At 35.5% G+C, this 24,973-nt stretch overlaps 4 protein-coding genes and 1 non-coding gene across 7 annotated transcripts; 2 read left to right on the forward strand and 3 right to left on the reverse strand.

Moving 5' to 3' along the window:
• The first annotated feature begins 202 nt into the window (after positions 1 to 202).
• LOC149733926 (fibrinogen-like protein 1) lies at positions 203 to 1,235 on the forward strand. The gene has a single exon (XM_089882030.1). The coding sequence runs from the start codon at positions 615 to 617 to the stop codon at positions 1,233 to 1,235; it is 621 nt and encodes a 206-aa protein (XP_089738156.1). The 5' UTR covers positions 203 to 614.
• On the reverse strand, positions 1,128 to 20,226 carry LOC149733927 (mucin-like protein). 3 transcript variants are annotated; one of them, XM_089882026.1, is made up of 29 exons: positions 20,170 to 20,226; positions 19,612 to 19,694; positions 17,154 to 17,321; positions 16,685 to 16,804; positions 15,104 to 15,243; positions 14,202 to 14,388; positions 13,717 to 13,845; positions 13,332 to 13,475; positions 12,797 to 12,954; positions 12,420 to 12,608; positions 11,921 to 12,097; positions 11,447 to 11,692; positions 10,927 to 11,191; positions 10,537 to 10,761; positions 9,985 to 10,137; positions 9,395 to 9,577; positions 8,923 to 9,096; positions 8,208 to 8,369; positions 7,766 to 7,913; positions 7,334 to 7,558; positions 6,779 to 7,059; positions 6,177 to 6,283; positions 4,807 to 4,951; positions 3,984 to 4,150; positions 3,356 to 3,422; positions 2,890 to 3,032; positions 2,156 to 2,642; positions 1,840 to 1,999; positions 1,128 to 1,739 (listed from the first exon to the last, which is right to left on the reverse strand). In XM_089882026.1, the coding sequence occupies exons 3-29, from the start codon at positions 17,164 to 17,166 to the stop codon at positions 1,691 to 1,693; spliced, it is 4,644 nt and encodes a 1,547-aa protein (XP_089738152.1). In that variant the 5' UTR covers positions 17,167 to 17,321; positions 19,612 to 19,694; positions 20,170 to 20,226; the 3' UTR covers positions 1,128 to 1,690. The 3 variants fall into 3 exon arrangements, with proteins under 3 accessions (XP_089738152.1, XP_089738150.1, XP_089738151.1); XM_089882024.1 differs by having other exon boundaries at positions 4,807 to 4,954; XM_089882025.1 differs by lacking the exon at positions 20,170 to 20,226 and having other exon boundaries at positions 4,807 to 4,954; positions 19,612 to 19,710.
• Positions 5,114 to 5,186, reverse strand: Trnar-ccu (transfer RNA arginine (anticodon CCU)). Its single transcript has one exon. It is a non-coding gene; the product is annotated as a tRNA-Arg (tRNA).
• Positions 18,274 to 22,534, forward strand: LOC149733929 (polyglutamylase complex subunit TTLL1-like). Its single transcript, XM_089882029.1, has 8 exons — positions 18,274 to 18,471; positions 18,594 to 18,676; positions 18,905 to 19,034; positions 19,588 to 19,719; positions 20,099 to 20,268; positions 20,475 to 20,666; positions 21,469 to 21,658; positions 21,799 to 22,534. The coding sequence occupies exons 1-8, from the start codon at positions 18,391 to 18,393 to the stop codon at positions 22,129 to 22,131; spliced, it is 1,311 nt and encodes a 436-aa protein (XP_089738155.1). The 5' UTR covers positions 18,274 to 18,390; the 3' UTR covers positions 22,132 to 22,534.
• Positions 22,531 to 24,883, reverse strand: LOC149733930 (peptidyl-prolyl cis-trans isomerase FKBP1A-like). The gene is made up of 4 exons (XM_089882033.1): positions 24,683 to 24,883; positions 23,227 to 23,274; positions 23,024 to 23,136; positions 22,531 to 22,945 (listed from the first exon to the last, which is right to left on the reverse strand). The coding sequence occupies exons 1-4, from the start codon at positions 24,717 to 24,719 to the stop codon at positions 22,817 to 22,819; spliced, it is 327 nt and encodes a 108-aa protein (XP_089738159.1). The 5' UTR covers positions 24,720 to 24,883; the 3' UTR covers positions 22,531 to 22,816.
• Between the last annotated feature and the right edge of the window lie 90 nt (positions 24,884 to 24,973).

Consider the following 24,973-nt stretch of genomic DNA (forward strand, 5'->3'; position numbering starts at 1 on the left):
AAAAAATAGTTATGGTTAGTTGCAACCTGGCATTTTGAAAATGAATGACCAACATCTGTTTATCTTTTAAATCAAATTCGAGAGAAATCTCGTTTGGAATATTTGTTTGGTTGCATTCTTCAACCACTGGAGCGTAAACTTCTACAACGTTCGTTGAGGTATCAGAAACAATAACTGTGGATAAAGGGATAGAAAAATGAAATGGATTTACTTTCAGGTGGTATTTTCTTTATATATGGCTATACCCTTGAACCAAGGTGTCCATATAACAGCAACAGGTTTTCAAATAAAAGTAATAAATTTGTCCAGACAACTTTTACTCTGTCGCGAGCTAATTGGTTTACGCAATGAGAAATGTAAGAATATATTGGAAAAAGAAATACGAAAGCTTAAAGTTAGTTTATTTGAAGTTGGCGCAAAAAGGAATGCTTTGACGGCTGCTCAAAACTTAAATACAGGTACGAGAGTCAAAACTCTTCGTTATAGTTGTCAAAATAAACGCGTATGATTTTCCAACAGACTGCACTAATATTCATCTATCTGGGAAGTACGTCAGTGATGTTTATCCAATTTGGTTAAAAGTTGGATATCGCTTCATCGACATTTACTGCGACATGGAAAGTGGAAGCTACATAACCAACAAAACTGGTTGGATAACTTTCCAGCAAAGGAAGAATGGTAAAATCAACTTCAACAGAGGGTGGGAGGATTATGTGAATGGATTTGGAAATCCAAATGAAGATTATTGGGCTGGATTGGAAAATATTTTAATGTTGACTAATCAAAATTTAATTGTACTGAACCATGGTTACTCCACTTTGAGGCCAAATCTCCGTGTTGATTTGAAAGGATGGGATGGATTTAATGCGCATGTGGAATATGAGAGGTTTACTCTGTATTCAAACCGTAACTATAAAATAGGACGATTCGGAAAACGTTATGGCACAGGGTTTCAGCCAAATTTTCCAGATGCTTTTTTTCGACAAGAGTTTAGTACATTTGACAAAAAGAGTGAAGGAACTTCTTTTCAAACTAATTGTCCCGGTCCCCACAACAGCGGGTGGTGGTTTTCCGAATGCGGCTTTTCAAACCTCAACGGAGTTTATCAGGGGCCAAATCAAAAAATGTCTAAACGAGACGGTATATATTGGCGACATTGGTTCTTAATTAATACAAACAAGACTGCTTTGAAACACGCATCGATGAAGACACAATATCCATTTCGTGGAAACTAAATACCTACTCCTGCCTACATAACGCAATTCCAAAATATTTATTCACCTTGAATTATTAGCATTGTAGCAACAATCAGTAGACTACATAAAGTGATTGAAGTAGGCATCGTATATGTAGATTTTCAGTCTTGAGTAAATTCTCTGTTAAATGAAAATCATTGATAATAATAATATTCCTATTATAAAAATAAATATAAGACTTACCACAAACATGAAATATATTCTGTGAAACTTTGTAATTAAAATACAGTATATGTCGTTTTGTACTTATGTGACGTCATATACATTCTTGTAAAAACACTAATCGCAATAATTACACAGCAGTATTTATTTAGGCAAAATTAGATCACAGTTTAACTTCAGAACTTAATAAACGATGTGTAAGAAAAATGATAGAATAAGATCATCTTATATTATTTTACAGTCGATTGTGTGTTTCGCACCACCAACGATCTTCAAACTTCTTGCGACATTACAATTCTTGGCCACTGCTCCAGCTTTTTCCTGTAAATAAAACGGTATAATTGGCAGTGCGTATTGCATTTCCGGATAGTTTAAAATTTTGTTATATTTTTTTAAAAGGGAAACGAGTTTACTTGCTTACTTTTTCTTGTAAGACATCCCATTTTTGTTTTCCGACTTGCCAGAAAAACAAACTCGAGTTCCAATGATAAAACAAATAAAGGCAAGGATTGTCAAGAAACAAACAATAACAATGATCCAAACAAGCACCATGGGTGGAATCACTTTCCCAAACTTTATACCTGAAAATAGTTAGTGTGTACATATAAAGGAAAAATGTAGCAGATTTACAAAACAAAATGTACGGAGTCATAACTTTTTATATGCCGATATAAACCGTCTAATAATAAATGCAAGAGATTCAACATGACAAGCAAAGCTAGTTTTAGGACGCTAACCTTTAACAGTGGTTGGTGAAGACGTCATTTCACTTCCGGTTGCTTCTCGCCTTGCAATGTTTGGCTCACTATCAGTTGTCGATCTGTTGTACCACCTCCATAGCGCCACACAGCGTAAGATAAGTTGCATGTAGTTCTTAATTTCCCGCAGTTGCAGCTTCATACCATGGGTGGCTTGCACCGAGTTTGAAGTAACTTTGTCCAGATCAATTTTTAGTTTCATAACTTTTGCGCTACTTTCAGTATTAGCGAGCTCACGAACACCATCTAGCGGAAGTGTTTCTATATCGATATGCTCGTACTGGGCAGCAGAGTACAGAGATGCACAAACTTGACTTTCGCTTTGGTATCTTCCAATCCGACTTAGCAAGATGATCAATCTCAAAATGGCGTCATTGCTTAGTAACCGCAAGGCATTTTGAAACACTAACTTAGCGTTCAGTTTCTGTTGATCAGTCAGTGACCGATAGTTCTGGTCGCGCATAAGCTGTGGAATTTGCATAAATATAGTACTGTGGATAAGATGGGACACCTTTATTCAAATATTCTGATCGTGTTTTTACCAATTAACAAAAGGATATGGGAGTTGTTAAAATGCGGTTTATAATTCTTTCAAGGTTCATTGTTTGCTACCAAATTAAACAAGAAAATATAACGAAAAGGTGTCCCACCTACCCCGACACTAATACACTAAAAAAACACTATATGTCCTCATATTCAAACATCATAACTACCTCACTCGATATTTCGTCCAGCACCTCCTGCGACATCATATAGGTTGTTGGTGACGCAGACATAGGTTGAGAGGTTGATGTAATGAGTTGGGTTGTGGTAGCGACTCGAAATTTCGACTTTGTGGTTGTGGTGGTGTCATAAACTAAACATGAACAATTTTGAGATAAAATGAAAGTAATACCTTTAAACAGGTAAATAATTTTTCCTTTTGTGAAGAGGCAACGTCAGTCGTTAAAACCACTGGTATTATGCTACGCACAGCTTATTTATTTGCTTTTATTCTTTCTTTTTTTATGGCCGAGAACACTTTAGAAATTACTGAATTGGAGCAATTGCCGTTTAAGTTAGTGTCTTGCCGAAAGACACACACGCCCACAATGACATTTAGTCTCCAAATCGCACCGAGCTATATATGAGTGCTCTATTACTGTACTTAATGTGTTATGCTAATGGGAGGGATCATACCTCTCAATGGTGTTGTTAGGATGGTGGCGATGGTCAATACCGTCGTAGTTGGTGGCTGGTTGCTCGTCTGGTGTACACAGGTGTTAAAAATAAATATATAATACAAAAATCCTACTTATATAAAACCTCACAATAATACCCTTTTTGCATGGTAAAAAGTTAATGCGAATAACGATCCGCATTAACTCGTCAGAGGTCAGAAGATAACTCGCTAACCGCGTTATTTTGCATGGTCATTGGTTTATGCGCGTATCAACATTGAGTTAGCTTATTTTAGCGCAATTTTGGTAAATCTACTTTATAAAATAAGTTCTGATACTTTATGGTGCTATTACCAACTAAAAACTATTAAAATAACACCCGAAAAAGATTAGGCTCTTAAAAGTGAAACTGTCTTTCCACCATACTTTTCATTACTCGCATAATGCGAGTAACAACCAACCTCCTACACTAGATGACACGCTTATGACGTTATGCGTGTTAACTTTATTTTTGCGAGTAAATATGGGAGTACTTACGCGCATTAAAGTGACCGTGCAAAAAGGAGTATAAGTGCAACTTCACCGTTACCTAATTCAATAGTAAGTATATAAAATTCGTAATGTTGTAAATTATAAACGTGTCCTACCACAGCGCTCGGAGGCGCAGCAGTGCTGAACAATCTTCTACACGTCGAGTAATCTTCTTGTAATTCATAATTCTCCAAACACAGACATCGGAATGGCAGCCCAAGTCTACTGTCGTCACATATTTGACTACAGTGTTGTCTTGCGTATTCGTCGCATTCGTTGATTTCTAGTTAATAAATGGGTTAAAAGTGTTGATCATTGAAATTAAATTCTATAAGGCCGCAACATAATACCATATATATAGTAGGGCGGGGGAAGATGGGACACTTTTAACACATAATATTTAAATACCCTAATCGTGTTTTAAACAATAAACAACGGTTTATGGGAGTCGTGAGGATACGGTTTTATAATTGTTTAAATGTTCTTTGTTTACTACCAAATGGGACGACAAAATCGACTGAAAAGGTGTCCCATCTTCTCCCACACTACTATACATTCAAGTACTGGTATCAAACTAAACTTATATTTACGCCTAATTAAAAAAACATTGCTGTATATCACTGCCCGTACTAAGTGTACGTTAAATGCTACAAGTGTTCTTTTCTTCAAATCGTATGGATTGCACATAATCTACAAAAAAAACTACACCCAATGGCGTTCAATCAAACCATGCTCCAGCTAACGAATGGAGCAAAACGCAAAAATTCTTGCACAGCACGCCACGCACGTGCACTGCAAGCAAGCAGCGAGGAACACGAGAGAAATTATAATTACGAGGGAGAAATTTAGTTGGTAGTGTTACCGAATACACTAATCACCATTTATACAGATGTTGAGTCATTGTTCAGTTAAAAAGTATTATAATAAACGAACTCTCACCGTCGCAACTATAACCATCTGCAGCAAGTCTGTAGCCGACCTCGCATTGACAGTAAAAACTTCCTTCAGTGTTTACGCATCTTCGTTCGCACCCACCGTTATCAGTGAGGCACTCATTGTCATCCATACACCTTTCACCTTCTTCCTGCTGTGTTGATAATGTGTTAGATAACGCTGCTACATTACTTACTCGTTAGCGCCACCTGACGGATGCTATCTTCTAAATTAGCTTAATGGTAGTAATATGGTGTCGTTATCAACAAATGTTGTGATGTCCTTACTGGTGGATATAAACTAGAAAAGAACTGGCTCCTGGCGGGACTCGAACCCGCAATCTCCGGTTTAGGAGACCGGCGCCTTCTCCTTTAGGCCACAGGAGCCCACGACTTCCAAGTGCAAAAATCCATACTATACAACAAGCGAGTGCAAAGGGAAGGTCTTAAATATTTTATCATGCATTCCCGTTTCAACTAACAGTAAAAATCGAAAATGTGACTCATCCGCGCGCGCTAAGAAAAGAGAGAGACTAAGAGGAGCGAGGAGGGAAAATCGAGAAAGAGCTCCCACGCTCACCTCATTTCTTGCTATATGACGTCAGACGTTGACCGCACGCGGAGCATCCACCGACCACCCGTTCTTATATCACCAGGACAACGGCATTAAAATTTAAAATTGTTTCATTTTCAGGCCTAAATTGTTTCAAAAGAATCGGGAATGACTTACTGTGCGCTGGTGACGTTGTAATTGACAAATTAAATACAAACGATCTAAAATATGGAATACGTTTTATAAACGAAGCATTTATCTATAAGCACGTTTAGACTACCTATTCGTAAAAAATGCGTCTAAATTGTGTTTCTTGTTTCACTTTTTAAAAATTAAAATGCGATTACGGCCAGTAACAAAAAGGGATTGAAAATGTATGGAAAATCAATAATGCTGCAGCGTGAACTCGCGTCAGAATAACGAAATGCAATTAGATACTGGAACATATTTGTAGACGTATGCTACAAGTTGTTGTTCAGTTGTTAACATATGTTATATAAGCCTTTATTTGTTGGCATTGCCAGCCAAAGATGTTACGTGTGATAAAGTAGTGAAATGCTGACGGAGAATCTTCGAATTATAAAGAATATAATACGTGTTTAAACAGGTCCTGCCTCGCATAGAACTGCTGGTTAGACTCGTTAGAGAAAGACGCGTATATATATAAGCAAATGCTACATTTCGTCAAACATTGCACTGTACAAATTAAGGTGTAAGTTTTTAACAAAATACGATAATCTAAATTATAAGTGTTGTTGAAACAGAGTGGGCCTAACAATATTTCAAGTTTAGTTGCGTCTTGAACATTTTAGCATTTTGCTCACCTCTAACTCGTAACCAAGTTTGCACGAGCAAAGGAATCCACCAAGAGTGTTAATACATTCCGCTGCTGTGTCGTTGCAATCATGTCCTTCAGCGCATTCATCGATATCTACAGTAAAAGGTCAAATTAACTGACAGTAAAGTAATAGAGTAGGTTAGGGGAAGATGGGACACCTTTTTATTCTACTTTCTCGTCCCATTTAGCAGTAAACAAAGAAAATTCAAAGAACTCCAAAACCATATTCTTACAACTCCCAAATAAACTGTTGTTATTGTTTAAAACACGATCAGGGTATTTGGATATTATATGCTAAACGCATTTCGTATAGGTGGGGGAAGATTTACATTCAATTTTTTCGTCCCATTTGGTAGTAAACAAAGACAATTTAAACATTTATAAAACTGTATTCTCACGGCTCCCATAGACCGTTGTTTATTGTTTAACAGGTTATTCAGATATTATGTACTAAAGGTGTCCTAACTCCTCCAACCTATTATATCTTTACCCGTATTAAATAGTAATAGCATAACAGTGATGTGCCGGCGTATGTTCTTAACTCGTATGTTACAAAACGGGTATTTAAGGTAAATGGTGTATTCGCACCTTCACATATTCGGCCTTCCTCTTCAACTTTACGGAAACCATCGAAGCAGGTGCATGAATATCCATATACTTCATGACGACATGTAGCGTTCATGCATTCATGTGAACCCTCGCTACCACGTGGTTTCAAGCACGGGTTGTCATGGTAACAAGTCTCTCCGTTGCCTCTCGACAAAGACTCGGGACAGTCGCCACATTCATACCACTTAGCGACATCTCCCGGGCGAGGTTGGAAAGGTTGTATCTCGTTGCACTCGACACCATAGAAGCATGGGTTCTCACTGCATTATCAAATTTGAACTAAACATCGTAAAGTGTTTGACTTTCCAGACCTTCAATAATATGATGAGATATTTTATTAGCTTAAGATACAAAATGCGAACGAGGTATATTTTTAGCAGCATAAATAATTTAAACTATAAAAGCTAATGTCATAACGCTCCAAACGGTTGTATTTCTTATCACTGCAAGATTATCATGTGTAAACATATACAAACCAAACGCTGTGATATACGACTCCACACAAGTGACTAAACATGAACAACCACAGCTAACCTGCATGATCTTGCTCTCTCCTCACATCTCTCTCCCACAAATCCAACGTCACAATCACATGCTGCCTGCGTCACAAACGGCCCTCCACCGTTGGCCTCTCTGTTTGTGACGCAGGTGCCTCGTTCACAACGACACAATGTGACATCAGGAAATATTAGTGATGTCACACCATCCGATGACGTCACGTTAAGGCGCATTGTTTCAACCACTGTCAAGTTGTTAGTTCTGTGAAAGCAATATTGTAGTAACTTACCATGTGCGGTTTTATAAGCATACATATTGGTTAAATTAAGTTCGATTAAATTATAAAAGGAAACGTAAAACAGTAAAATTTTCAGCCAGTAGTGTATTCATTCATTTATTTATTCAATATTTCTATTTTGGTAAGACTCTGTTTGCTACTTAAACATGTTATATTTTCGGACGGTATACCTGAATCGGATAAGTCCGTTTTCACTGCTTGCAGAAAAATCGTAGTTTGTTGTAACGTCACCGGATACGCCTGTTACGTTAACTATGACGTCATAACCATCGGCGACTTTGGTCGCTATTACTTGGGCAGAACTGGAACTCGTTTGAGCTGAAACAGTGATGTGTGAAACAGTACTATATCATAAGTAAAAACGAGCCATAAATACTTAATTTTCAAAAGTAAATATTAATAGAGGAAATAAATATTTATCGCTGTGGTGTGATTACGCACTGTCTCTGTGTTTCGTGTATTTCGTTGAAGACTTCCAATGAATAATGCATCTCGTGAATGTCAATTATATAATCACAACAAACGACCAAATAGGACGACTGTAAAAGTTTGATTAATTTTTCATGAGTGGCTGTAATATATCGACACCATACACCCATATGTATATTTTACTTGCATAAACTTGTCTTTCGTTTGTTTGTTCGCCTTGACTGATGCGACGCAACGTCATAGAGGATAAGTATGACGTCACATTGATACCAGTCGGGTATCTTGAAAAGAAAGATTCTTCGTACACGGAACGGTGATGACCATCTGCGATACTTTTCAGGTCACCTGTTCGTATGAAATTAGATTAAGGTCAATTGAAGATTCAGTTTAATTAAACAGTAGCAATGCACATAGATAGTTTTTTGTCATAATTCTTAAATATTAAAATTAAAGACATCTATTTATTCTCGTGTGGCAGGCAATTATACAGTTATAATATATATATATGTATATATATAGTAGGATGGGGAGAGACGGGACACCTTTAGTACATAATAACAAAATATCCTGTTTTAAACAATTAACAACGGTCTATGGGAGTCGTCAGTGCACGGTTTTATAATTCTTTGAATGTTCTTTGTTTATCACCTAACTGAACGAGAAAATTGAATGAACAGTTGTCCCATTTCCCCCACTCTATTATATAACACCAGTGTCCTATTTGGAACAGCTCATGCATTTTGAGTTACCGCAGATTTAACTTTGTAGGTGACTATTGTTTTTGTTGTTTGTTGGCTGACAGTTCGGGCTTTTTTCTGTTAAAGTTGAAATGCATACGTCGCTACTAAATCACATTCTTACAAGGAATCACATTCTTACAATAAAATCACATTCTTACAAGGAATCTCTACTTGTGGATTTCCAGTTACTGGTCTTGCACCATAGCAGTTTCCACGCTGACTTAAAATTCCAGATGTGGAGTTAGGATTGTTTGAAAACGCCCCACCATCGAACGATGCAAAGAATCTCAAACCATCTCCATGATCGGCAATAGAAACGTTGATAAAATGACCTAAGATTGTATATATCTGCTAATTAATTGTTTGTATACAACTCTTAATGTATTAGCCTACATATGAATCAAATATTTTATAACTTTTAAGCCAACGATGATTTAGCTATCTACGTATACTACTTTTTACATATTTGAAGCTTATTATAGTGAATACATATCACAAATTTTTAAAACGTTGGCTGATTTTTATATGCCATTACAACATATCTGCCAAATTTTAAACACTATTATTTCGAGACAATAATCAAATATTGTGTATGTAAAAATGCTCGATAGCTCTGTGTATTTTTCTTACCAGATCGTGTTGCTACAGCATAATATGAATCAGTCGAATTAACACGAAGATCAACATCATTAAGTAGATCATCGCATTCTTCATCATCTACGATGCAAATTATTCCTCCGTCTTCAGATGGAGGAAGATAAAATTCCAAAGTGATGTTGTTGAGTTTAAGAGCAAGTGCAGTGAATGTGGATGCTAACATGTGGAAACAATGCGTTAATGTATAAGAAGTAAGGTATATATAATTATGAGATAAAAATTTATTCTATGTACTGATGCCTTAGCGTGATTCAACGTATTCTACAACCAACAGACTGTCGGTGTGTATATGAACCGTGTTTTAGTTAATAAAATTTGCAACTAAATACGAAAACCGGCAGGCGAATAAAACAAAAAGCAAGCTGTGATCAAGCTACAAAGAATAAAATTGGAATTGTGTTTAAAAAATCACAAAATTGATTTATCCAAAAAACTGTAATTATTGTTTCTGAAAAACTAAAAGTGCGATACATAAGCATGAACGTACTAAAAATATTATTAATTTAATAAAAAATGTAACTGTAACAAACCCTAATAAAAAAACCAGAGTTACTATTACTGACTTGTCTGTTGTGGCCTGTCACTCAAACGACCGATGAAGTTAATTCTCGAAACTCCGTCTTCATCACGCCTCAACAACTGAACTTCTGCACTACCTTCAAGTTGAAGGTGCTTTCCCGAAATCGAAACCAAGCGACCGTTGTCGTTTCCAACAACTGCGGATAAATGAGTGTTTCTTAATTAATTTCACGGAGCGACAGCCGAGGTTCTACTTATCATTGGGCGTCATTATTTGATTTTGGCTGACATTTAGCATATTCAATAAAGAGAATCATAGGGTTAGGGCAATTGCCGTTAAATATTTTGCCCAATGACACATTTAGTGGAGTGATTTTTGGCTGACATTTAACATATTCAATAAAGAGAATCATAGGGTTAGGGAAATTGCCGTTAAATATTTTGCCCAATGACACATACGCCCACAATAGTAGCAGCCTTGAGTGTTGAACCCATAGTCTCTTGGCCGGAAACCCAACCGTTAACCATTGTAGGTGAGACGTAAGTCAATAAATGCTAATTATAATGTTTCAGGGAAAACCGTAAGCAAATGTTACCGATTTTTGGTTTATAATTGCTTGCTGATGACGGTGGCCGTTTTATACTGTACAATGAGCAGAAGTAATTCGATCTTGTTTCGCTACAGCATGTTTTCCTGATGATGTCATCCCCGGTTCTGTTGACGTAATAAAACCCGGCACCAGCGTTAAACGCGTTCAATCCCGAGATGATGGGGCCGCTGGAATCCACCTTCCATTGATAACAGCAATCAAACGATGCTCCTGCAAAAAAAAAACAATTATTAGGTTACCTAATTTAATTAAATGTATCACAGCAAAATAAGTAAAAGGCGAGCCGTTAAATGTATGAAAAAAGCCTTCAACAATGATTTAATAGGCAACAGTGAAAAAGTGTGGCTGTTGAACCCAATAACACAAATGAATTACCTGAAATGAACTGAAAACGCCATGTGTAACAAGATGTGTTTTCCTTAGTAGTAGCCAACTTTCTCCAAGCTACCGATCCAAGTTTCAGGAAAGCTGACTCAGACGGAGGGCATGAGTTGATGACGTCAAGGTCGGAAAGAGTGACGTCATGCTGTTGCAAATACCATTCATAACACGTCATAGCTGCGTTCGAATTTCTTTGAGTGCGGTTCGGAGTTAGACTGTAAAGTGATTTGCCAACTAGTGACGTGCTGTTGAACGTTACCTGTCAGAACAATATTTGTTTAAAGAGAAGAGGCAGGAGTAACTATAAACAGATATAGTACTGTGGGGTATCATGGGATACTGTTAGCATCTAAAACTTATATTTTTTTCTGTTTCGAACAATTTACCAACGGGCTCCAAATTAACTAAACAAACCATAAAACGTGCCTACATTCTACGTCTTCTACGATATTTCAAATAGGACGGACTGCAAGGTATTTGTTGCTGGTTATTACTTTTAAAATAGCAAAATTACTTCATCAAGCCTGTAGACTGTCGGTTCCTTAAACGGGTCATCTCTCTCTGACCATTCCCCGGAGCTACTATGTTGACGCCATGCAGGAGTTTGACTGTTGACGAAATATCCAGCAATGGCTTGGTAGTGTGGTATTTCTGCTGGTACGTCATATACAGGTCGCCACGTCATCACGCCGTCTTCGTACAGGTTGGTGATGTAAGTTCGAGCCCCGTCGGTAGCGAGTAATGATTGGAATGTCATTTCCTGTGTTAAAAAAATATTTAGAAACGGTTTCGAACTTTTAATTTCGGCCATATGGCATACCAGAGATAGTAGGTCGTGGTACAGACAGTTTTTAGTAACTCGATGAATGTTATTTGCTTTATCCTTGCATGACGGGAGGACGACAGTCGTTATAACACGGATGTTCTGTTTCAAAAACCTCGTGCTCGTATAAGTAAGCCGTGGTACAGCCACTATTTTGTAGAATACCTGGTCTATAGAAGGCCACGGTGGGGAGACTCTTTCCCACGTGACCTTGAACACGTATCTTGGTTTAAAGTCTCCAGGAAGAATCCTGTTAATATGTTCTGTGACGCTATAATCGTTGTTGTTAAGAATCGCTTCGTTTTCAACCAGTTCTTCCATGTCATACAGTTGATACCAAATCTGATGAAACATAATTATAGTACAAAAAAGTATACATAATTTTATAATACTATTTATTTAAGTTTAAGACACGGTGGTTATATACCAGCACGTATCCGCTGTTAAGAAAATCGACACAGTTTTAGCCTTTAACTAACCCTTAATGTAACCCATAACCCTAAAATATTTGTAAATTTCGATTATTATGACTTCTGATATCCGCGTTCAACTTTACTTCGAAATAATTTGCAAAGTAACTTTCTCTTACACCCATGAACATACAGCAAAATATTTATTTCCAATTGGAAAACGTTCTGTGATATATATACATTATTACACACACCTTTCCCGTTCCTGCGTCAGAGACGTCAGTCCACAATGGTGCAATGACAGCGCAGATATGTTTCGGCATTTCTATGCTTGACGTCATAGCAAATGACGTAATATTGCTGGGATTACGAAACGTGGCTGTTCGAGTTTGATTGACACCTCCTGGTATAGTTGAGACCACCAGCAAACCATTTTCTGATGCCTTATACAATATAAATACCGCAGTAAGATATAAACCTTCCCACAAATGTTCACACCAATGTAAATTCAAACGATATTTACATCTTTGGGCATTTATGTAAGTTCCTCCCACTCGTATTATATTGTAACTTAAAGCTAACATTCTTATGGCATTTTGTTAACATACAAAAACACAATTCGTTTTCTTACGTAAACGCTTTTGCAATGCTTCGTATTATGCTCAGCGTCCTCAATGGGAATGCCCGAAGGTACAGCCAGATGTTCAGTTACACGTTCACCGGTGGATTGGGACAATGACGTCACCTCGGTGTCATCAGCGGAAACTCCGAAATGAACCAACCTCGATTCTAATCAAAACCATAAAAGCATTTGACTGGAGAATCATTTTCTGAAGAGCCAAAGGACATATGGCCTACTCCATAAACATGTTCTAGCATAGACCTAACGGGATCGTATTTTAAAGAAAAGCGTAATGATAAATGCTGTATATAGATCAATTTATAATGAGATGTTAAATGTTACAGAAATGTAATGATCATTTAGTAGTAAACAAAGAATGTTTAAACAATTATATAACCGTATCCGAACGACTCTAAAAATCGTTTTGAATTGTTTAAGACACTCGGGAAATGCAAGATTTAAATAGTAAAAGTATTCCGTATTATTCTACAGTATACTATATATAACAATTACATTTTTGTTTATAATGCCTTTTCTTTCTCACCTTTACATTCCCCAGTATAACCGGTCCCATTGGTGGCCAAGCTTCTATAGCCAGTCTTACAACGACACGAGTAACCTCCTTCGTTGTTGTAGCATTTGGCGTTCTGGTCACAATTATGGGTTCCACTTTCGCATTCATTGATATCTACACATTTCAAAACAAAATTGGGATTTTTGTTTTTGCATCATTAAAATGTAAAATATATAATACAAAACTCAAAGTTGCAGTTACTAATAGGTTGCAAAAACATACTTAGCATTTAAAAAAGTTAGTCTTTGTTAAATAACGTTTGTCTTCAACACAAAAATATATCGCTGTTGTATATAAATAAAACAGGCATTTTTTAATTTTAAATTTAACACCAAAAAATAATTCGATCACTCACCTATACAGCTTCCTTCGTCGTAAGGAACGAAACCTGTTCTACAAATACATTGATACGACCCGTATGTGTTCAAACATCGATGATAATTGGGATCACACGAATGTAAACGGTTGGCACATTCATCGATATCTGGTTGATGGACGTATATACGTCAAATGCATTTTTATGAACAAGCTGTAGTATATATAGAGGGTGGGAAAAACGGGATACGTTTAGCAACTTAAGTATGTAGTTGTACTTCATATTAAAAAAGCACAAACATAGTATGTAGGGTGGGGTAAGTTGGGACATGTTTTTATTTTCCTGACACATTTGGTAGTTAAGTTAACAAAGAGTATATACAGAAGCAAATACCCGCGTCCCCACCACTTTCAAAAAAACTTAAAGCACGATTAGGAAATATGGGGTTTAGGTGCTATAAGGGTTTCGAATCTTACGTTACAGTACTATGTAAGACAAAAATACAAATGCTAGTTACTATATACCCTCGCATTGCACAAAATTTCCGCGTCGGTCTCTTTTGGCTCTCACACCTTCCAAACAATCACAACGATACGCCCCTTCATATATCGAACAAAAGGCGTAACCAGACTGCTGACCACATCGGTCCGTGTCATTCCCACACCAAGCGTACATTCCTGCAGGGCAATCACCTGGCGTGCAGTCTTCGAGCTAAATGGACCAGAAATGCAGGAATTCATTAAAAATGCTTAAAATGAAGTAAACTTACTAACATATGGTAACTGAAAATATTTTCTAAGTTTGGGATATATTCAAAATATCCAATAACATAAGCCTATTTATTTCATGAATTATGCAAACTGGGAGCAAGTACGCGAGGTAATAATGCTGGGATATCCGGCTATAATGCGGATCTTATAACTGTCGCTAAGCGTGCCAAGAAATAATTCTTGTGTATTGTATGAATGCAAGATCATGTTGTTACAAGCTTTTACTTGCATTAATATCTTATCGACTAAATGAAGTTGTGTATAAGTTATATGACTAAAAAGTGAATAATAATAATAATATAATGCATTTTTAATGGACCAATAAGCATAAGGTCTTAAAATGTACTATATACGTATAGTAGGTATATTACTCATTGCGTTATTGTCACCGTATCTTAATCACGCAATAGCATCAGTTATCAATAAATTAGGGTAAAGATAGAACATATTTTCATTCACTTTCATTCCCCACATTAGTTGTGCACAAGAAATATTTAATATTTACTGAAATATATGTAACCGTTGTCCGGTCATCTTAAAAAGAGCATTGTTAGTTATTTACGATTAGGAAACAATAGATATATACGCTAATGGTATCCCATCTTACCCCACAGTCTATACGACTATGTTATTTAATTTTCAATCTAATTATATACCTCCATGGAATTACCGATGCACATCCGACCCTTTGTAGTTGGTTTTGGATCGTCGCAGTTTCTTCTCCTGATAACAATTCCCCTGTCGCAAGTAGATGAACAATTTGTCCAAGACATCCAATTACCCCAACTACCGTCGGCTGAAATGGGAAAGTGATATATACAATTAAGAATGTTACTGTGTATATAGAAGGGTAAGGTAAACGGGGCACATTTACACATAATGTCCAAAAATTCTGATCGCGTATTAAACAATTAACAACGGCGTATACGGGAGTCGTAAGGATGTTGTTATTTAATTTTTTTATATTTATTACCAAATTGGACGAGAAAATAGAATCATAAAGTGTCATCTTCCCCCACCCTACGTACTATACATACGTGTCAGTTTGCTGATGCTGCTATGTGGAAATAATTTATAAAGTTTCAACCGTTGACTCTTGATATTTGGCGTCAGTTGTTTAAGTACAAAACACCGAATTCGACAATTTTATCATAATATACACTTCAGTATACTATGATTTTACCGTTTGTTCCACCAAAAGCTTTAGCCGTATATGGTTTATGCAACACTAAATATTAAATTAGAACCACCCTTTTCGCTGAAACACAACTAAAATAACTACTTTTTTCAAAATACTAGGACGTGTATAGCATGCAGTCTTATTAATGTTTATACATGCATATTTAATATGTACGATATAAATATATCCGCATCGAATTCCGACCGTCCAGCAAACCACGGGAGTGGCTGACATCGAATCTTGAGTGACAAGCATAAAAAAAGAAATGTATAATTAATGCTTACACCCATCTGACGTAAGGTCAAACTAGTAATTATATGGGATTCACCCTCGTTATAGAAGCAAGATCCGCATATATATGACATGTTCATTATCGAAAAACCGCAAAATAAAGACATCAGCGATATGCGTAAAGCGGGAGACGAAATCTTACTTGTTATCTATTGGTTTATGCATAGGTCTTTAAATGTTTCCTTATTTTTTTCTTATACGCACGCCCATGTATATTCTATTAGCTTCCGCAACCACATTATATAAACTCAATTTTCTAACGTAATAGTTCCGTAATTGTGTGTCGCGGCTCGTATAAATAATTAACGAAATTCCGTTCCACAACAGAAGAAAAACTGAATTAACACCTTCTAACAACACAAACAGTATGTATGGCACGTGTTCCGTCACAATAAGCGAGTTATGATGACTGATGTATAAAATCAACTTCGACAACGAATTTAGAAACCAATCATCACAGTCTTTACAAATTTGCTCTAAAATTCTTTGAAAATAAAACGTATAGATACAAATAATTTACAAAAAGTTGGTTTAAGATTAAGCAACAATAAAATTGTATACAGCCGCAACATGAATGCTTTTATCTAATCATTTCAATAGATACTAAGGTTTGATTTTCCGCCCTGTTTATATACATTGAGATCGTTTTTTTTTTGTATTTTTATCAACTTGTCATGGTGTTTTTTAGACAAGTGCGCTTCAGAGGTTGAATTATAATTATTGAATAAGCATATATAGTTATGTTATAAAGTATGACGTATAATACCTTCGTCACACAGCGAACCATAATACGATCTCACACAAGAACATTCAAAGCTTGGAGACAACTCCCTGCACGATCCGCCGTTCATGCATGGTGCTGTACTATTGTAGCAATTATATGCATCTGCAATTATATGTAAAGATTTTACCATTATTAAGACTCGTGTTATACTACTGTAGTGTAAGAAGGGATACCGTTAGCACACATATCCCATTTTCCTTCTAGTGTTATTACCAATTAATAACGCTATTTTAGAGTCGCGGGACAATACCATTATATAATTCGGTAATTATTCTTTGTTTACTACCAACAAAAAGTCGACAGTGTATTATATAATTAATACACTGGCGCAGTTGTAACTTTAATAAAAATACAGTCGATAGTTTGGAATATATTGCTGCAAACTCCAGATTACAATGCGTAATCGTGTCTGTATTGTTAAGAAAACACATAGCTCTTGTATATTGTTAACCTTCACAATTCATTGCTGATCCAATCCACGATCCATTACTGTGACAGGTGACAGATAAATCTCCCCCTTTGTATTTATATCCAGGTTTACATTCGTAGTAAGTCTTGGTTGCTGTAGAATTGAGTGCAGGTACAGAGTGACGACCGTTGGGTGGGATTGAGCACCTGCCTGTAAGAAGCTTGTTTGTAGTAAACTGTTTAGAAGTAAAACGTGGAGCAAATAAAATACTTTTGTCAACGAGTCTAAATAGCTAACAAAGTTCTAGGTTTCAATCTTTTTTCGAAACTTATCACGCATACCTATAAACTGCTAAGGTTAATCACATAAAGAAACAACTTTCACAAAACGAAGTTTAGTATCGTTTAAAAAGGTTAGCTCAGTAATACTAACAAGTTGTGAAAATATTAAAAAATAAATGCGCGAATTAAGGTTAAAAAAACTGTATAATTAGGCCTGCGGAGAAAAATAAACCATACCCCTGGCTCGTCTTGTTGTGACAAGCTGACTTGAAAATAAAATAATTCCAACTGCGGCAAAAACTAAACATTTCATGTTTACTTATAGATATTTAAATTCAATATGATTTGCCTGCTTCGACATACAGCAGCGAACAAACATGCTGCTCTGTATAATTTAAATTCAGTTCAGAAATTTCCGGATGCGTGTAATTTTCCCTGGCAAAGAAAAAAAGTGTCTGCTGTAACTCCATATAATGCAAGTTCTCACTACGTCGCGATGATATGATTCGAAGCAAGTGTTTCTAAGATCATCTAAATTATAATTCTACGGTTGGTAAAAGGGTTACCCGTTTAAAAACATCAATGATTCACGTCACTTAGAGCTTTGGCTCAGTCAAATCTAATATAGCCTAATTAAGTGGTCCAGGTGGTCGGCGAAATTTGATGACCAAGACTGACAGGCAATAATTTAAACTGGCACTTGCTTAAACACATTTGGCCAAAGTACGTGGAATGAGATTACTAAGATTACAAGTTTCTTTTTCGCATATCAGGCGCATTTTAAATAGTACGTTTTGCTAAAGTCTTACTCATAACGGGTCCCCAAACATGCGATCAGAATAAGATTTCTATAGTAAGTGTTTTCGTTTTGAAGCGTGGGTACGTTGGCAACAAAGAAAAAATTAAACTTTACAAACAAAGATTTAAAATTTCGTTTTATTTAATAGATCTACAACCTAATAACACTTAAGGTTATTTTACATTGATGAATTTATAAAATGAGTGGTAAAACCAAGTATGCTACGGATTTAGAAAAATCTGTTCTTGTGAATAATTTTGAAAAAAGAGGATGGACACAGGTTATTTCTATATTTGCATTTATTTTCAAATTAAAACTTCATGAATATTGGAATTGTGTTTACATTTATTCCCATGAATATTTTGTCTAAAAATTGTTTTAATATCTTTCTATACATCCTAGGTATCTGCTGATGAAGATTGGAACTTTTATTGGACGAATGTTAATACTACAAGAAACATTTTCAGCCTTGAAAATGGTTACAGGTATTTTAAAAACTGTTTAGTTTATTATTTTATGTCGTGTAACACTACTTCAACCTAGTGGTTGCAAATAGGCTCGCCAAATTGTCAACCATACAGAAAAAAGTATCACCTACCAAGTTAAAAACGTTTTAACTCAAGAATATCCAAGTTATAATGTTGCCCCGCCATAGAAAGATAAGTTACATTTATTCATCAACAAAAAAGTTAATGTAGCAATAATTTTGCCAGATTATCGGACGATCAAATAATAAACCACTTCCCCAACCACTATGAACTGACACGTAAAGACCTCATGGTAAAAAACATAAAAAGATTCCGAAAGGATTTAGATAAAGAAGGACATCCACTTGCGGAAAAGGTTTGGTTGCTACACTGAATATTCTAATTTAATAATTTCTTATGTGTTTTCTGAGCTGTAACTGCCTGATTGTGAGCTTATGTTTTGTAAAATATGTTGGTCTGCATTTTTACACCCTTTATGAAGAAAGTATGTAACATTTGGTTTTCCCTGAAATCAAGAAATTTTGGGCACAGGACGTTTGTAATGAATCATGTCGTTTTAAATTCTAATAAACACAGGGAATATTCAGTTTGACTCGGTGCAAATAAATTGTTAAAATATACTTCTTTCAAAAATCAAATCTTCTAATTTGTATACAGAAGGTAGCTAAATTATCCCCAAACTAAAGTCACGTATAAAAAGTTTAAGAAGCCAAAGATACCAAAAATATTACATACATTGTTAATATTATAGCCAAAAGCCATATTTGGCTACAAAAGCCATTTGGCAACAAAAAGCCATGGCCATAAGCCGTATTTGGCAGAATCTGATGTTTTAGTTTCATATGATACATTTGGTGCAAATAAAATCATGTAAACTAACACACTAAATATTTTAATATTTCACACAGGATGAACTGGGCAGATATATTTACCTTGATTCAATACCTGTCACGTTCCTTCTACCTGCTGATTACAATCTCTTTGTTGAAGAATTCCGAAAAAATCCCTCAAGTACCTGGATTATGAAACCATGTGGAAAAGTACAACGTTACTAACTTATTTTAAAAATTCTATTACAGTTTTAAAGTCCAGTCCTTATCCTGTACAAAATTTTTAATTGAATGTATATACTGTTGTTTTTTTTGTCCTAATCGTGTCATAAGTGTAATAAAAGTTCAGATTTTGATAAACTTAAGTATTTGGCCCATCACTACACACTTGAAACTTTGTTAAACCCAACCCAAGCTCCAAATGTATTTTTGCCAGGTAACATTATAAATGCACAAAGTATAATAGAATAGTTGGCTTGTAATGTCTTTACTATCACAACCCAGGAGTCGCTCTATTTAAAAAAAAACTATCATCTCACTATAGGAAGTTAAAAAAATTGTTATGTTTGACATTTTCCTTTCACTTTAGGCAAGAGGAATTGGCATTTTCCTCATAAACAAACTTTCTCAAATCAAGAAATGGTCACGAGACAGTCGTACCTCCTCGTTTGCTCCACCTAGTGCTAGGGATGCGTACGTTATTTCCCGATACATCGATAACCCGCTGTTGATTGGGGGAAAAAAGTTCGACCTTCGAATGTAAATATATTATTGATGTTAAGATAAACCGTAAATTTCAGTATGTTAATAGAGAAAACACCATACAGTTCAGAAAACAAAAATTGAAAAACATTTTAGTTTTACTACCTTTTTGGTATAAGTGATAAATTAAATCTAAGGCTATAGTTTTGAGTTGTGCATGATTATGGATAGTTACAAACTACTAAAGTAATTCTTTTGTTTAGGTATGTCTTGGTAACCTCATATCGGCCGTTAAAATGTTACATGTATCGGTTGGGATTCTGTCGTTTTTGCACAGTGAAGTACACGCAGAGCAGCAATGAACTTGACAATATGTTTGTGCATTTAACTAATGTTTCCATACAAAAGCATGGAGAGGAATACAATCCTGTGCATGGTGGAAAGTGGACTATAAGGTTTAGAATCTACAAAAAAAATTACCTGGTTATGATATTTTTAAACGAAAAGTCAATTTTTATTATTAATGGTGTACAGATAGACTTATCAAGCGTAAATCTATGATACTATGAACCTTTTCAAGATAACAGTATTTAAATTTATTTAGTTATATCACTGACATTTCTTGAAGTGACCTAAAGAGCTTATATTTGCCAGACCACCAAAACATTTAAAGAGGTGTAACAGTGACGTCTGAAACATTTTTTAAGTACTTCTTTAAAATAATTGGTTTTATAAATCAGCCTAGTAAGACTATCTGTGCACTGGTTATAAAAAATGACATCAGTTTTTCTTTGTGCGAATATGATTTTGGCAACATATCCAGTGGAACTATTTTTACCATAAGAACATAGCCAATGGCTAACATTTTGTCTCCCAGGTAATGTCTGGTTTTTTTACATTACACAAAACATATATGCCAATTAGAATAAATTAAACCTTATGTTTTAGTATTTGTAAGTGTGCAAATAAATACTTTTTAACGCAAAATAGGCATTTCCTATGCCATATACTACAACAAGGGGCGTATACAAGGGTGGGGTCAGGACCCCACCTTTGAATATTATTTTTTTTTTTAATTAAAAAATATTTTAAAAAAATATAAACACCCCTGACAGAAAATAAAATGTAAGGTATGGTTTTCTAAATTTTTTAATACCTATTTTTTAAAGATGGCCTTTCTTGGTAAATATCTTCACACATTTTTTACCTGTTCATTTTTCTCTCCTTATGCTAATTGAAGTATGTTGATTGTTTCAGCAATTTGCGTCTTTATTTGGAAGGCACCAGAGGAAAATCTGTTACAGACAAGTTGTTTGATGAAATTAACTGGTTGACTGTCATGTCATTAAAAGCAGTATCTGGATCAATGGCCAATGATCGGCACTGCTTCGAAGTTTATGGTTATGACATCATAATAGATGACAAACTAAAACCATGGCTAATTGAAGTGAGTTTTTAAGATAAAAAATAAACATTACAGTTAACAACAGTTTTTATACAGTTTTCACCACACTAAATCGATGTTTGTCTTTCACAAATGATAAAATAAGTAGAAGCAATGTTTGCTCTTTATACAACTTGTTTCAGGTGAATGCATCACCTTCACTTTCATCAACAACAGCCAACGACAGAATCATGAAATATAATCTTATGAATGACACAATAAACGTTGTTGCTCCTGGAGGAGAAGTCCCCGATGTGAGATGGAACAAGATTCCACCACGTGATGCTTACGGACATTATGATCTCCTTTATGATGAGGAGCTTGCGCATCAGCAGAATGAGGGTGGGGTTGGAGGAGCAACCTCTGGTGGAGGAGCAGTGGGAGAACGAGACTCACGATCTCGAGGACTTCTGGGTGGGGTTGGAGGAATACGAGCAAGAGACCACAGTCGAAATCGCGCCACAACGTGGAAGTAATGTCAGAATCATTAAATGCTGTATAAGGTGACCATTTAAATGAAGTTCAGATTTTCTTGATGTGCAAGTGGACCTTCAATTATTGATCTGCCTTTTACAAATGTAACACTTTATAAACCAGTATATGACTCACTTATTTAAAAAAAAAACGCCTGTTTTAAATATATAGTACATTCATTATGCATCATATTAAATGCAATGCATTTTTTTATATGGAAGACTAGTTTCCATTTAACTGTTTTAAAAAGCACAACAGTTGGCTGCATATTATAAATTCCTTTTTTCTTATAATAATATAAGTTTTATTTTTTTAAGCAATAGATCAACCTTAAAAAAATGGCCGTAAAAAAACCATAATGTAGCTACTAACAGTGCAAGTTAAAACATGAAACGAAACAATGGAGTCATGTGGTTTATTGTTACTTCCAGTGCAAGGTCCCATTTAATGAATAACACTGCAGCATTTCACTTTGAACAAGTTGTGATGCTACAGGGCCAACAAACATTACAACAATGAAACCAAGTCATGATATTGTATGTACTGCTACCATTCTGGGTAAATGTAACAGTAATTGTACAGAAACGAATATTTTACTATGTGGTGTAAAAAACAGAACTATATATGTCAGACAATTAGATTTGCAACAGAATACATAAGCAAATCCGCATTCAATGTGAATGAAATTTACTCTACACCTAAAAGCTCCACATCAAATATGAGAGTAGCATTAGGTGGAATAACACCACCAATGCCCTTCGAACCATATGCATAATCAGGAGAGCAAGTTAGTGTTGCCCTCTCTCCTACAGACATCTGCAAACACAAGTAATTGTTTAAATTACATCATTAACAATGAATATATCAGAAAAAATCTCAAAAAGTGTTAATAACCTGGATAACCCCCTCGTCCCATCCTCTAATTACTTGTCCACATCCAATTTTAAATGTAAATGGCTTGTTACGATCTCGAGATGAATCAAACTTTTTTCCACTTTCTAAGGTTCCTGAGGGAAAAATATATTAGTTACATCATGTGGAAATAGGGAGAAAAACTGCATGAGTCTATTGCATCAGTATATGTACCAAGACAATACCTGTATAATGAACTTTAACCGTTTGATTTGCTTTAGGGAAAGTTGTTCCTGTATAATTAAAAGAATGAAATGTTAACAGTGTCACATCAAGCTATGTGGTGGTTTGTTCAAGTAAAAATATTTAAAGAAATATGGTTTCAGATACCCAACCGCCAAAAGTGTTTTGTTTCTTTTTTCTAAAAATTTTAAGTTTAAGATTTACTGCTAAGCAAAAAGCGAAAGTTTTGTACCTCCTTAAGTAATTTTTAGCTGGTGGCCACCTTAAATTTTTTTTCAAAGTGTTCCTTGGGTCTTACTGATACCCACTGTTCAATTTTTTTTTGAAAAAACTTGGGCGTTTGTGTCGAAAATTAACATTGAAAGTGTCCGAAATCATGCAGCGCCACCGTATTTTTTACACGAGCTGTCATGAATTAAACAAATGTTAAAATATCAATATGACATCATAAAATGCGTATTGTTATGTTTGATTTCTAGGTTAAAACAGTGCGAAAAAACAAGGCTATAAAGTCCTGTAACGTATGTAATATATAGTAGTATGGGGGAAGATGGGACACCTTTTCAATCTATTTTCTCCTACATTTTAGTAGTAAACAAAGAACATTCAAAGAATTATAAAACCTTGTGACTTTCATAGACCGTTGTTAATTGTTTAAAACACGATCAGGACATTTATATATTTTGTGCTGAAGGTGTCCCATCTTCCCCCACCCCACTATACCACTATTGTGACAAAACAGACTGCGATTGTGACATAATAAACCGTTAATCTTACGCAAATCAGACGAATTACAGTGGTAAAGCATGTTTCCGCGCAGTTTCAAAGTTAGATTTCGACACACACGCCCGACTTTTTCGAAAAAAAATTAGACAGCAGTTATCAGTGGGGGCTATAGAACATTTTGAAACCAAAACTTCATGTGGCCACCAGCTAAAGGTTTACACCTACTTCTTTCCATAGTCCCATGTAATTTATTCCACATTCAATATGCTTTAACATGTACATTGGATTTTATTCAAAATGCGAAATACCAGCCTAACAATCACACAATAGAACATTGACCAATTTGCAAGTGTAGGATTATGCACTGCTGTATGACAATAGTTCGCCTTATTGTAGTTTCATGACATGCAGTTATTATACAGTTACATTTAATTAAGGGAAGGACACCAAATGGCGGTAACCCGTTTTGCAGGAAAGTGGTGGGATTGCCAGTGTTAAAAAAGCGCATACTATATTATAAAAGCAACATTGGATATACACGCAAATTCTTGCAAAAAAACTTTCAGAAATCGACGCTACAAAATTTTGTGAAAAAATATCAAATATCATGTGCACAAAAAATGTTCAATATAGGCCCAAACAATTTGTTCATTAAATTCCATGTAACGGAACATTTAAAAGCAATATTGCATCACACTAAAATAGAGAAATAAAAACATCGCCGCAACTTACCATTTCCTTCCTTGATGACTTTTTTATCAATACCCATTTCAGATTATTTTTCAATCTCTTGAATAGCTAAAATCTATAAAACATATACAAGTTAACGGTATTTTGTATATCTAATCCACTAAGGGCTTTTTCTTGTGCTTCTTGTACTACGCTGAGTGTGCCTTATACACATTCTTCAGATGACTTTAGTTTTTATTTATAACAAATTTCAGATTAATTTGTTAAAAGAATTGCCGAGACCTCATTTCCAGCACACCGGCGAAGTGTGGCCACGCCACGTGATCGAAAGGG

Source organism: Ciona robusta, chromosome 7 (assembly GCF_009617815.1).
Source record: "Ciona robusta chromosome 7, ASM961781v2".
Lineage (NCBI taxonomy): Eukaryota > Metazoa > Chordata > Ascidiacea > Phlebobranchia > Cionidae > Ciona > Ciona robusta.

Bases quoted from the DNA above. Each gene is read 5' to 3' on its own strand.
- LOC149733927 (XM_089882024.1), bottom strand. The intron at 12,609-12,796 runs GTAAGAAAACGA...ATATTGTATAAG, and splicing joins AGCATTGCAAAAGCGTTTAC to GCATCAGAAAATGGTTTGCT. The intron at 10,762-10,926 runs GTAATTCATTTG...TTTTTTTTGCAG, and splicing joins GCGTTTTCAGTTCATTTCAG to GAGCATCGTTTGATTGCTGT.
- LOC149733930 (XM_089882033.1), bottom strand. From the start codon at position 24,719: ATGGGTATTGATAAAAAAGTCATCAAGGAAGGAAATG. The intron at 23,275-24,682 runs GTAAGTTGCGGC...TTAATTATACAG, and splicing joins AGTCATCAAGGAAGGAAATG to GAACAACTTTCCCTAAAGCA. The intron at 22,946-23,023 runs GTTATTAACACT...TTGTGTTTGCAG, and splicing joins GGGACGAGGGGGTTATCCAG to ATGTCTGTAGGAGAGAGGGC.
- LOC149733926 (XM_089882030.1), top strand. From the start codon at position 615: ATGGAAAGTGGAAGCTACATAACCAACAAAACTGGTTGGATAACTTTC.
- LOC149733929 (XM_089882029.1), top strand. From the start codon at position 18,391: ATGAGTGGTAAAACCAAGTATGCTACGGATTTAGAAAAATCTGTTCTT. The intron at 20,269-20,474 runs GTAAATATATTA...TCTTTTGTTTAG, and splicing joins AAAAAGTTCGACCTTCGAAT to GTATGTCTTGGTAACCTCAT. The intron at 20,667-21,468 runs GTTTAGAATCTA...TGATTGTTTCAG, and splicing joins GGTGGAAAGTGGACTATAAG to CAATTTGCGTCTTTATTTGG.